General features: G+C 48.4%; 1 protein-coding gene across 1 annotated transcript; it reads right to left on the reverse strand.

Annotated features, from left to right (window-relative positions):
• Positions 1-252: 252 nt before the first annotated feature.
• On the reverse strand, positions 253-10,873 carry ZMYND19 (zinc finger MYND-type containing 19). The gene is made up of 6 exons (XM_064468614.1): positions 10,703-10,873; positions 10,386-10,445; positions 8,906-9,012; positions 3,689-3,829; positions 2,514-2,694; positions 253-1,463 (listed from the first exon to the last, which is right to left on the reverse strand). The coding sequence occupies exons 1-6, from the start codon at positions 10,751-10,753 to the stop codon at positions 1,320-1,322; spliced, it is 684 nt and encodes a 227-aa protein (XP_064324684.1). The 5' UTR covers positions 10,754-10,873; the 3' UTR covers positions 253-1,319.
• Between the last annotated feature and the right edge of the window lie 1,693 nt (positions 10,874-12,566).

Here is a 12,566-nt window from a genome sequence, read left to right on the forward strand (position 1 = left end):
TTCACAAAATAATTTTAAATACCTATTTCACTAAGCACTCTGAGAAAGGCTCTGCATTAAGCATTCAGAAGCTCACATTCTTCTATTGTGGAGTAAGACTAACACCTGGCACTAAATTATCCATTTAGTTTTTCAGAAAACTCAGTGCATATTCCTTCCATTTCTAAGGCAAAAAAATGAAAAAGAAAAATAAACTTTCAGATTATATATGACAAAATGTCTGAAAAGAAAAACAGGCATGTGCTCTCCAGGTCTAATCCTCCTCCCATATTATTTTTACTCATTACTACATTAAAAATAAAGTCAAAGTGACTCTTGGATTGATGGTGTCTTTAACAAAGAATAAATAACTCAAATTACCAAATATTAGCTCATTTAAACACATCTGCACATCACTATAGATTTTGCTATGCTTACGGGGAAGCCACAAGGGCAACTACATCCAGACACAGCTGACTACCTCAGCTTCCCTACGACTACTTCACAGACAAAGGTTTCATAACAAGAAAGCTATTTCAGCTTTCTAAAAATACGGGTTGCTTAAATCAGAGTCTCCAGCAGCCCTTCTCTGAAGGCAGCGCCACGCTATAGCTCGCCTGTACACACAGATCCCAGCTGGTCCCCTACGCTCCGCTCCAGTCTCTGGCACGCTGGTTCCTACTGGGTAGGTACTTCCAACGTCCAAGTGGGACTGTGCTCTGAAGGCAGCTGGAAGGGAACAGGAGAAAGCTAGAGAGCAGACAATGATTCATTCCAACCTTTACTTTGTTTGCCTTTTTTTTTTTTTTTTAAATATAACTTCCATGCAGAGTTCTCCAGAGTAACTGCCGATGTCACAGCCTGCCTTCTGGCCTTGGCACAGCCACAGATACTTCTAGCCACATGGGAGGAAAAGCTTTTGCCACATGACCTTTTTTTTTTTTTTTTACTTTTTTTTTTTACTTCTTTTTTAAACTTTTAGGCTGACAACATTTTCTCATCTGAACATTACAGTTAATGAGTCCTATCAAGAATTTCTAACAAAAACTGTACATGAGTTTACAAATGTATTAACATATAAATAATGAGAAGCTTCCTGCCTGGAGCCTCCACAGTAGTCTTTTTGCTTGAGAATATAATACTGGAAGGGTAGACCCAATCCCTTTCCACAGCACCAGTCAGAGCTGGCCTAGTTCAGTCAGCCGTTCTGCTCAAGCATCACAGGGTTTTTCTTCTTCAGTGCCTCTGGCTTCAATAAGCAGTCTGTCATTACTGTGCAAAAGCAAGAGTCCAATGCCTTTGAGAAGGAATCCTGCTGCTAAGAGGCCTGTGCCACCCAGTCATCGTTCTGGTCCAAGCTCTTGCTGGAAGGTCCGTTTCTTCTCCCGACAGTGTTTCTTGTGAGCAGGCCAGTCTTTTTGCTGGCATTGTGACCCACAGTACCTCGCTACCTGGCATCGGCCACAAATGTTGAATTCACGTAACTAGGAAGAACACAAGACAACGTTAGTGAGCCTGCTCGGTGCGAAGGAGCGCCCCTGCGTCATTTCCCAAGTAGGTTTATGATCAAGTCTTTTGCACCCATCACAAATAAGAACATCCCACCGTGAGTGTCAAGAGTATCAAAAGGTTCTGAAGTAATTACGTACGTTGATTTTGCCGTTGCTCTTGCAAAATTATATTACGGGCCTAATGGACAAAATATTTGAGCACTTCACATTTATTCTCACTGCTACTGTTTTGCCAACTGAAGTTCTGTTTACAACTACAAATGTCTTAAATTCAGAAATGATAAGGAGGGCTGCACAAGCTCAGCCATTGCCAAACTTATCCAGGACTCTTTCATATGCAGACCCAAATAAAAGGTAAAGCTCACTTTTTTCAAGTGAAGGACATTTAAGACCACTTTTGCAAATGTGGTCATAAGACCACATTCCCCAAAGAAAGTAGAACACAATGATTTTAGCCTACTCAGCCTTTGTTATCACAAGAAAAGCCCTTCCTGTCTGACAAAGAGGCACAGCCCTTGGACATCTCATTCTCTGCCATTCTCTAACTACATATGTTGCGTCATTTCATCCACCCACAGCAAAGAACTAGAACCAGCTTTCCTCTCAGTTGTCCCCCGAATGAAGGCCACTTGAATCCACCCTCTTCTCATGAAAGGTCAAGCATGTTAGTTTTTTATTCTACTACCACCCAAAACCTCTTACAATGCTTTCTCCGTCTGTCTTATACAGCTGCTTGCTCACTCCAGCTCTAGGTCCCTAGAGGAATGCTTCCACCTGCCTTTTCGTACACCCGGCAGAAATTACACTCCTCCCCATGAACCACTAGGTCATTTATTGTCCCAATTCAAAACTATTTTCTCTCAAACTGAAAATTATTGTAGAGTCTGAAGATTCAGGCCAAAGAACTATTGCTTTTAGGAACTGAATGGCACGTGTAAAGCTTTACATTTTAAGGAACAAATCCCTGGAGAAACATGTTAGCCCAAGTCATTACACGCTTACTTTCAACTCTGCTGAACACACCTGTTTTTCAATCATTGTGCATGGGGGGTAGTGACATTCATAATATGTGCATGAGTTCTCTTCCTCCTCCACAACATCCCCATTAGCGTTGTAATATCGTGTTACATTCAGTACAGGAAACTGCTCTTCTATAGGATCTGTAGGAAGCTGTTGGATTGCCAGCCAATACAGACTTTGTTCCCTGTAAAAAAATAAGTAAAAGTTTGGTCCATAAATTCATAAGCATACAGGGAAATTCATTCTAAATTCATTAATAAGTAGATACGTTAACGTTGTAATTAGCCTGTTAAGCCTCAGGCTACATGTACTCCTCAAATACAGCATCTTTTTATGGTTATTTTAGTCTACATGCAAAAAAGTTTAGAAGTATCTATCAAGAAACATTTACATCAAGCAAAACTATTTCTGTGTAAATGGCTTGAAGTCCATTTCCTGTTCTTGAACCCCCCGAGAGATGCTAGGATACCATCGTTGCCATCAGCTACAGTGCCTCACCATCAGTTTAATAAGCTCTGAACATCCCTATCGTATGGGTGCTGCAGGAAAGAGTCTGGTGTGGTGTTAAGTCTACGGGTCTCCCACCAGAAATGAATACACCTGCATTACATCATTAATTAAACCAATACATCCTGACACAAAGTCTGATGTGCTTTAAGTAACATCAGTGCAACACAGCACGCAGGAAGCTCCCACAACTAAGCGAAAGGCAATCAGAGCTGATCCCAGGAACTCGTTTAGTTTCCAACCCAAATATACAACCACAAGTGTAAGCATTTTGCAGCTGCTGGCTTCAACAGGCTGTGTGAGAATTTCAGTGCCTGAGGACAAGAGCCACAAGCCAGTGAAATCTGCAGAGCGAATTCGGCGTGCCCAGATGCCATCACTCAAGCGGAAGGGAATGCAGGCTTACTGTTTCACTGTGGTGACAACATCTGGCACAGCAGGACCTCTGCATAATACCATGGGGTTAGATAGTCCCCTCACAGCTAGCGTGAACACTAAGCGTTAACTCTGCTCCCCAGGTGAGGAAGCAAAGACACACAGTGATGTGTAAGTAGCCCAAGGTCAAATAAAAAAGGCTCTGCCAGGATGAAAACCACTAAAGGAATGAGAGACAATGATTTAAGATAATTTGAAGTTTTTAGATGGCAACCCCCTGCCAAATTTTGACATACCTTTGTTTACTAGAGATTTCTTCAGCTTTGGGTTTCCAACCCCAAGGAACTAGGCGCAGATTGTCTAGGCGGTTGTCCACTGTCACTGAATTCAGATGTACCACTTGAAATCCAGGAGCAATCCCTCCCCGGTGTCTCTCCCTGGAGGAGACAAAAACAACTTGGAGGTCAGTGATGAACAGGACTCCATAGCTAAAATGCAAAGAATCACGCTAATTCCAGAAGATACGCTGCGTTCTAGCCTGCTGCCTGGTGTCAGTGACGTGGGCTCAGTGAAAGTTGGGTTCCAACAGGCTATGGTGGCTACTTCAGATACATCAACTCCCAGAAGCAAGAGACTTGTTCCAGGAGGTTATTTCCATTATAAATGAGCTGAATCAAAAGACAATCATGGTATATTTTAATTGTAAGCACATTGCAAAGAGTTCCAGAGACGACTGCTCCAGTTACTGCAAGAGCTTCTGTGTAATTATTGTGTTCCACAGACCAGACTTGAAAGGTGCCAATACTGTTTTATTATTTTAATAGCAAATAGGAAAATCTATCAGACACATTTATGCAAGTTTGGCACTGGTGTGAAGTCAGAGTTTGTTATTTATGAAGAAATGTCTCTTAGCAAGCAACAGGACAGAGGTTTCACCAAGTGTGCAATGGCTTTTAGACTCTAATTGTGCGTGTAACAAGTGACTCCTCAACTGACCAAGAGACATTTACTGAAACTTGCTCAACACCAAAGCGGGACTATTAGCGCGGAGGGTGGCTGCACAGTAAGCGCTATCGCGATTCCTCCCTGTTGCCTTCTAAGTTTTCATTTCCCATTTCCTTCTTTTCATCTCTCCTTTCTCTGTTTCATGAAGGGTTGAGCTCACTGTCAAGCACCCTTATGCCTGGATGAGTTTGTGTATCACTTCCTGCAGGAACCACCATCCCACCTGAAACGTAAGGCCTGGACAGAAACGGTGCCTCAGGATGTTTGCTATGCCACGATTAATTTCACTGCACAGAGGCAACACACTGGTGGCAATCAAGGACAACGTAGAACTGACAGCACTGTCAGAGGGTTCTTTGCCTTCTAGGAGATCGCTCAAACGGCTTTATCCAAGTCTAGTCTGGATGCTGCTTCCAGCTCCATGTTTACTGAACATTTCAGTTCAAACAGCTCATCCAATTTTGAAGAGATACAATTTGCCCAAGTTTAAAAATTCCCACTTTTTTTCCCTTTACAAAGCTCTGGCATTATCCAGCAGAACGGGGAAATCCATTTCAACGCGACTAACAATGAAAGGTGTAGTCTTTTGTTTTCTTTGTCAAAATCCATCCAGATATGGTTAAATTACATACCTTGGGGGAAAAGAAAAACGCTTGCAATTCACATATGACCCAAAACTTCCTAGAATTTAATGAGTAAAATTCCCTTGGAGAGGCTACACACAGCACTCACACAGCCCATGCTCCAGCTCACAGGCACAGCAATTCTTCCTGTAACGGCAGTCCTGCACGAGACCAGAGTACGGAGTCTCCTGCTGGGGAGTCTTTTGGGCCTCCACAAAGCAGGGAGGAGCTCTCCCCTTTGAAGGTAAAAAGAATAAAATCCTTCTTTTTAGGGGAGAGGTGGGGGGAACCAACACACAGAAGCAAACAAGCTATAGAAGGAGTCCCCTGAACTGCCCTAAGGGAGGAAAAGCTACTTTTGAGGTGTCAAAGGCTACCGGAGTGTCTGGCAAGGAAATCGGGAATCCTGAGGGCTACAGGTGGGAACACAGAAGTTACATGGACCCAAAGAGATGAAGGCAAGCATCAGTCAGATATGGAGACTGATGGGGAAGGAGTTAAGGTTCTTAGACTGAGACCAGGACAAAGTGCCAACAGGAGAGATGGGGTAGATATGAACAAGGAATCTGGGAGGAGGAGGCAGGAGTTCAGAGCAAGAGCGAATGATGCAGGAAGGAAAGGGAGGAGGGGAGCCTAAGATCAAGTTAAGAAATATTTTTGAAATGGCTTAGATAACGCAAGTTTAAGAAAGGCTGGAGCTGGGGAAAGAGAGAGGATTACGAGAGATTGTACAGGACACCAGGAAGCCACAGCAGAATGGCACATGCCTACCACTGCTCCCTCAAAGTCTAGGTCTGCACCCACAACCCTCCGTAAGCAAATACTGATAAAATTCACTAGCACAGTCAGTCCACTTCCCTCGCTTTGTATAAACCCACACTGGCCTACATCACTGTCAGTTTTTCTACTACCTCCAGCAATAAAGGTCTTCACGCAAACATGGAAATTGGGCCTTGCTGATGACTGATAAAAGTGTTAACACAGCACCCCTTGACTGAGATGCCAGAATTAGCACCAGCAAATTTAGGATGGTCCCTTTTCTCTGTATATAATCAAGCAACCTTTGAATGCACAAGCACGTACTGCTCCTCTCCCGAGACCCAAACTTCAGAAGTCTGGAGGTGGTCCCCGCTGCACAAGTCAATCGGAAAGGTGCAGTGAAGGACAGGCTCACTGAAGAACCTGCCTTCTCCTTGCAGAAGGGGACAGACAAGAAAGCCACAGTTAACGCGGCTAAATCTCCTGCAGAGCCATAGCTTTCACCTCCCCCACCACAGCCGAGTTCCTACAAGGTGCTGGGCAAAACACTTAAACCAAAACTTTTCAGATAATTAACGGGATACTGGTCTCTTTGTATTTCAGCAGCTAACTTGAGAAGCAAGGCCCGTAAGGAAGGTGCCAAGTACAGACAACAGCAATTCAAGTCAACAGGAGCCATAACTGAGCAGGTTATAGGCAGCATGATGGTAAGTGCTGTTAAAAAAAGTAAAAAGACAGAAATCAGGTCTTAGATGTCTTTTTGAACACACAGTTAGTGATACTTATGACTAATCTCCTGATGCTGCTATTCCCCAGGGAACATCACTACACCCAGCCAAAACACAGCAAGCTGGGATTTCTATACAGGGAACAGGGCGAGAAGATGACAGACTTATTCTGCAGGTCCCTAGCCAGACATTCAAATCCTGCTTTGGAGGAGCTAACAGTCCACCCTGAAAACACAGCAAGCACCACAGAGGCTGCATGAAGTTCTTTCTTAAACAATATTTGCAGCAAATGTGGGTATTTTTCAGATCTTGGTTCCCATTTAGTACTGCAGCTTGCTCTGCAGAGGCCTGCAGGGCTTTGGGGGGAAAGAGTGGGAGAAGGTCCCTCTCATTGCTGCAGCTTCGGTAGCCACCCGCTTCCCACTGTGAGGGCCATACTTTGTAAACAGTGATACCTGCTTGGCAAAATTAAAATAGAAAAAAATAAAATTTAAAAATCTGCTTTACTTGCAATAGCATCCAACACATGCCTACTCCCTCTTAAACCAGCAGCCCACCATCAGGTTAGTTTTTTTCAGCGTGAGCTGATTTTTGGGGGTATGTTTGGGGGAGAACAGTCCTACACCTGCAGTAATTCAAGTTGTTTGCTTTTAATTTACCCAAGAAGTAAGGCTGGCACTGGAAAAAGTAATGACTGCTACTGCCCGTCTCTCCTGCCTCTCAAAGGCTCCAAAATCTCCAGCATTCCTCTTTCTTGCAAAGGGAAGGACCTGCCGGTAAAATACATTTCTGTTTTGTTTTCCAGGCAGTCCCCAGTGCAGGCAAGAACTGAACAACGGGCCTGTTCTGTTTGGGAGGAGCAGTAACTACATAGCACCCGTAGCCAAAAGACTTTCTAGGACATTAGGAGACTCCCTCACACAGGTTTACTAACCTGCATTGCATTAGCTTGTAATTAAAGATCACAAAAAAGGTACGCCCTCAAAGGGATCAAACGGAATTTACAGAAACAGCTGAAATACTTTGTATTTTCTAGTCAAGCAATTTGACTTTGCAACTTCAGAACTGCAGCTCCACTTGCTTGACAGTTTATGCCCCGCCTTTGTGACTTTCAGAAATCCCTATTACGCACACATCTCAGATTTTTTAACACCAGTGTGTGCTAGAGTGACACAATTTGAATTACTTAACTGAGTACGTTAGAATTATTTCCTAATTTAAGTAAAACAAACCAGAAGAGGCAATGACTGGGCTGTGTAATAAGCGAACAGCTGGACTGTCATCATCCAGACAGCCTTCCACAGTCAGCCGGAATAATTTTAAGGTGCTGTTTAGTGCTACTTACAGGTGACAATTATTACTGTATGAGGCTCACAGTTAGCAATAGCTGACGGTGATTTACCCCATATATTGTAGCCGACTTCGTAGTAATTTTCAAAGTTAAACGTGCAACAAGATTAAACATTAACAGATGCAGGTTAAAATCCATATTTAATGAGCAGATTGTAAATAATAATAACAGGCTCTAATGTTTTTCCTGTCTCCCTCCTCTTGTACAGAGACTAGTTTGGGGAATAAAAAGCAACCTGGAACAATAAACAAAGCACAGCTGTATCTTGGGTGCTGCGGCTACTAAGTGTAGTTTATGGAAACATATAGAAAACATGCCTAATTTCTCAAGAAGGCTTTTAAAAGAAATAAGAGTTCTCTTCAGCATACCCTATTTTTTCTACAAACGCATGAACGTATCTAGAGGGAGTAATGTACTAGAGCTAATCTCTTCTCTCACGACGGAGTAAGTTGGCCTCTGAATCTAAACCTTCAGCTTACAGAGGATATCAAGCAATGATTCTTAGAATATGGAAAATAAGACACAGCAGCTAATAAGAAGCATCAGCACCACTTAAGGCAGTTTCCAGAAGGCCAAAGAAAAAAATCCCAGTTATCAGAGGTTCTACCTCTCTCCAGTGCCCTACCAATTCTCACGGGTATCAATAACACATACCCGATTATCACAGGGGAAAAAAAACCAACCCTCAAAAGGTTAGTCTTCCCCTATTAAATGGAACCAGTCCCCTGCTCCCCCATCCCTGGACTGAAGTATTAGTAGCATTTCTCAGATTTAAACAGTCTCTACTAAAATAATACTCACCTATCGCTGTTTTCCCTGGGAATTATGCTTCTAGAGAGACTCAGCTGTTAGAAGGCTCAGTGCAAAACCAAACCATAACAAGATCTATGGGCATCCCTGTGCTGGGTTTCCAACTGAGTATAGCTGCAAGCCTCCTGAGAAGACTTAAAATACTACTGGCAGAGAAGTAAACAACATACAAGTTGGTGGCAGCAAACTCCACCTTAGCAAACCCTTGAAGTATTTAGCTGTCCTTACGATACCTACCAAAGCAGCTCATGCAGGAGACGGCCGGATCCCCTTCCACGATTTTTGTCGAATGCGTAAGCAAATATTTTAGCACCATTTCCATCAGCATCTACCTCCATCCGAGCCTAGAGGCAAAGGGAAAGGCTGTGAGAACATCCAACACCGAGGAGCAGAGCACATGCTCCACTGGGACATGGGAAGGACCCAATATTTAACACTTGTCTCCTAGAGGTCACTTGACCTTAATGGAATCTGAGTTGTTTCAAACCTCCAAGGGGAACCAACCAGCTCGGCTGTCGTGGTTTATGAAGATGGGAAAGGGAGGAAAGGAGGCTGTGCACAGCAGGAGTCCCGCTTGGACAAAGGGCGGCGACAATCCAGTTGTGAGCCTGTAGGGCCAGGATCCATTCTCCACTCTGGCGCAGATTCTCTATGCAGCCATCAGCGAGCCACCACGGCTTTCTTTCTGGTGTTGCTTTACACCAATCTAATTAGGGCTTGCTGATGCCCTCTTTTCTCCACTCCATGCCTCTGTGCTGGTGCTAATGCTCACAAACTGGACGAAAGACCAGGCAAATGTAGGGTACTTGCTGTGTATCACCACTCTCCGCGATAGCACACGCTCGCAGTGAGCTACTGCGGAGGCAGAAAGGGCGAACACGGTATTTTCTGGTAGCAGCATTACCACAGCACTTCAGACTCTTCGGAGCAGCTCCGACATAGCGCCTGTAGCGCAGTGGGTAAGCAAAAGATGGTCCCACCTCCAAAAACGCCTTAGTGTCAGAAGATTTTGTAATCAAGAATTCTTTCCCTTTCAAAGCCGTGGTAGGATCCGCTTACCCTCTTTCAAGGGATGTTAAGAGAAAGCATTTTTGTTCTGGTCCCACAGTAAGATGCAATAAAGAAGTTTTTCTCATCCAAGATTATGCACAAAGTGAAAATTTTTAAAGTTTGTCAAACCAAATAAAGGAAGACAAATCATCGGTTCTCAAAAAAGTACACAGACAGAAAGCTGGAAAAACTATATAATTAGCTAATTTGTTTAATTAATTAAATTAGCTAATGCTGGTTTAAAACGACAAAAGCTAGAACTTTTCCTGCAGGAACGCACGCACGGCCGTATTCTGATAATTTCAAACTTTTTTTTTTTTTTTTTTTGCCCAAAGCAAGAAAGTTAGGGGGCAGAGTGCTTCCACACGCGGTTTTATTTCCCCATGTCACACCGAAAGGAAAAAGCCCCAAACCCTTCAGCAACAGATCGCGACTCCCCCCCGCCCGGCGTGCCGCACAGCGGCCCCGCAGCGAAGCCCTCCCGGGCACCGGCGGCGGCGGGAGGGCGGCGGGTGCCGGCGGCCGGTCCGTGGGGCGCACGGCGGGGGTCGGTGGCGGCGGGTAAAGGGGGCTGCACAGTAAAGCAGCTAATGGGGAGCGGGGGCGAGGGCCGGGGCGGCGAGAGGCGGCACCGGGGGCGGCGGGGGGCGCCGGCGGGGCCGCTCACCTCGAAGGAGTAGCTCTCCACCAGCGGGATGTCCTGCTCGTCGATCAGCGTGTACTTGGTCTGAAACACACCGCGGCCGCCCCCGTCAGCGCAGCGCGGCCCGGCCCGCCCCGCCCGGCCCTCCCCTCCCGCCGGCACCGGCCGAGCCTCCCGCCGCCGCCGCCGCCCCCCCCCACGCCGCCAGCCGCCCCCCCCACCGCCGCCAGCCCCGCGCCCGCCCGGCCCCGCCGCCTCCCGGTCCGCCCCGCTCCGCCCGGCGCGGCCGAGCCCGGCCCGCAGACGCCCGGCCGCGCCCCCCGCGCCCCCGGCCGCCGCACCTTGCCGGCCACCCGGCCGAGCCGCACGATCCCTAGCTTGAAGTCGGTCATGGCGGGGCCGGGCCGGGGCCGCCGCCGCCCCCCGCGCGCGCGCTCAGAGCCCGCCACCGGCGCCCGCGCCGCTGCCACGCGCCGCCGCCTCGCGCACACCCGGGGGGGCGGGGCGGGGCGGGGCGGGGCGCCGCACCACCTCCCACCCGCCGCCGCCCGGCCAATGGCGCCCCGCGCCCTCGGCGCGTCGGTCCTACTACGCCGCCGGATAGTCCAATCGGCGGGCGGCGCGGCGCGAGGTCACGTGGGGAGGGGGAAAGGGGGGGCGGGAGCCGCGCGCGGGCGCGGGAGCGGGAGGGGGCGGGGGAAGGAGGCGCGGGCGGTGACGTCACGTTCGCGGGAAGCTTTGTGCCGCCGACACCGGACAGTGCGAGCGGTGGGGGCAGGGCTTAAAGGGGCCGTTCGCGCCCGCTTCCCACCTCCCGCCCGGCCTCTGAGGGCCCGGGTCCCCTAAAGCCGGGCCCCCCCGAGCCCAGCCCCCCCCCCCCAAGGCCGGGCCCAGCCGCAGGCCGCCCGGCGCCGCGTTCCCCGCCAGGGCCGGCCCCTGCGGGACGCTCAGGCCCCGGTGCGCCCCGCGGTGCCGGTCGCCGCCGGCGGGGCTGTCGGACACCGGCGCCGGGCTGGAAAACGGCTCGGGGGGGAGACTCTGACCGCGGGCTACGAGGTGCCGGGGCGGCCCGCGGGGGTGCGTGTTCCTGCGCACACCCCACCAACCGCGACCCGTAAAGCCGGGTCTAGCGTTGCTGCTCCCGGTAACGAACACCACGGACGCTCCCCGGGTGTCCCAGCAGCTGCCGCCTGGCCGGGGCGGGCGGCCCTGCCCGAACCTCCGGGGGTGCGGGGCGAGGGGACCGGGGGAAGGGCCCTGCTCCACCCCTTGCTGCAGCGGGGCGGCTCCGAGGACCTTCTGCCCTTGGGGAGTTCGGGTCATCCACGGTCCCCATGTGAGCAGGGCGAGCGTGCTGCCAATTATTTGCATGATCTAACTGTGTCCAACATCCAACGACAATAAAAATCGCCGGCCCCAGAAAGTTAATCCTGACTTCACAAAAGCCAGGGAAAGGGGTGTGCAGAGCTTTCCTTCCCAGGGACTCCGCAGCCAGAGTGGAGTCAAGAACTGGTCAAGAACTGCCGCGTTTCCCTGATGGACACGTTGGCTTCATCAGCCAACCCGTGGAAGATCTAAGAGAGGGAATTCAAAGTGCAAATAACTGGATAAAGCAGCCGAGGAGGGCTGATAACGCAGCCTCCTCTGTACAAAGTTACAAAGCTCTAGGGCAGAATAGGACAGCTGTGTCCTGAGGAACACAAACAACAAGGGAGGTGGGTTTAAACTGATGCCAGGAGCGTCTAAACCAGACAAACGTTAAATCTAAAGATGAACCATGGAAAACATGTCTGAATCTCTCACCCCTGCAATGGAGCAGTGCTGCAGAAAGGGGGTATGCCTTAAGGCTGTGACGGTGGGCCAGGGAAGCAAGACTCGTGAAGCTATTCGGAGCAGTCATCGTGAGCGCGTTGACACGCCAGGCCCAGGGAGCACCTGATTCTGCAAGTGCTGCATCCGCAGGTTGGGCACAAACCTGACCTCTTTTTGTCACGACAGCAAGCCGGACGGGCAAACCTTTGCAACAGAATAGGCAAAAATAATTGTGTTTAATGAAAAAGCCAATCAAGATGTTGAATTTGAAACAAAACACCTACATGGTAAAAAGAATGTTTTGCTTTTTAAGGACTTCGTAAGGGAAAAAAATAAAATCTCTAAATTGTTGATTGGAAAGGAACGTGCAGTGAGTTAATGACTGTGCATGTT

Source organism: Phalacrocorax carbo, chromosome 18, assembly GCF_963921805.1.
Source record: "Phalacrocorax carbo chromosome 18, bPhaCar2.1, whole genome shotgun sequence".
In the NCBI taxonomy this organism is placed as follows: Eukaryota; Metazoa; Chordata; class Aves; order Suliformes; family Phalacrocoracidae; genus Phalacrocorax; species Phalacrocorax carbo.

Coding starts and splice junctions, on each gene's coding strand:
- ZMYND19 (XM_064468614.1), bottom strand. CDS start 10,753: ATGACCGACTTCAAGCTAGGGATCGTGCGGCTCGGCCGGGTGGCCGGC. Junction 10,446..10,702: donor TCGGCCGGGTGGCCGGCAAG/GTGCGGCGGCCG, acceptor GGTGTGTTTCAG/ACCAAGTACACGCTGATCGA. Junction 1,464..2,513: donor GCACAATGATTGAAAAACAG/GTGTGTTCAGCA, acceptor TGTTCTTCCTAG/TTACGTGAATTCAACATTTG.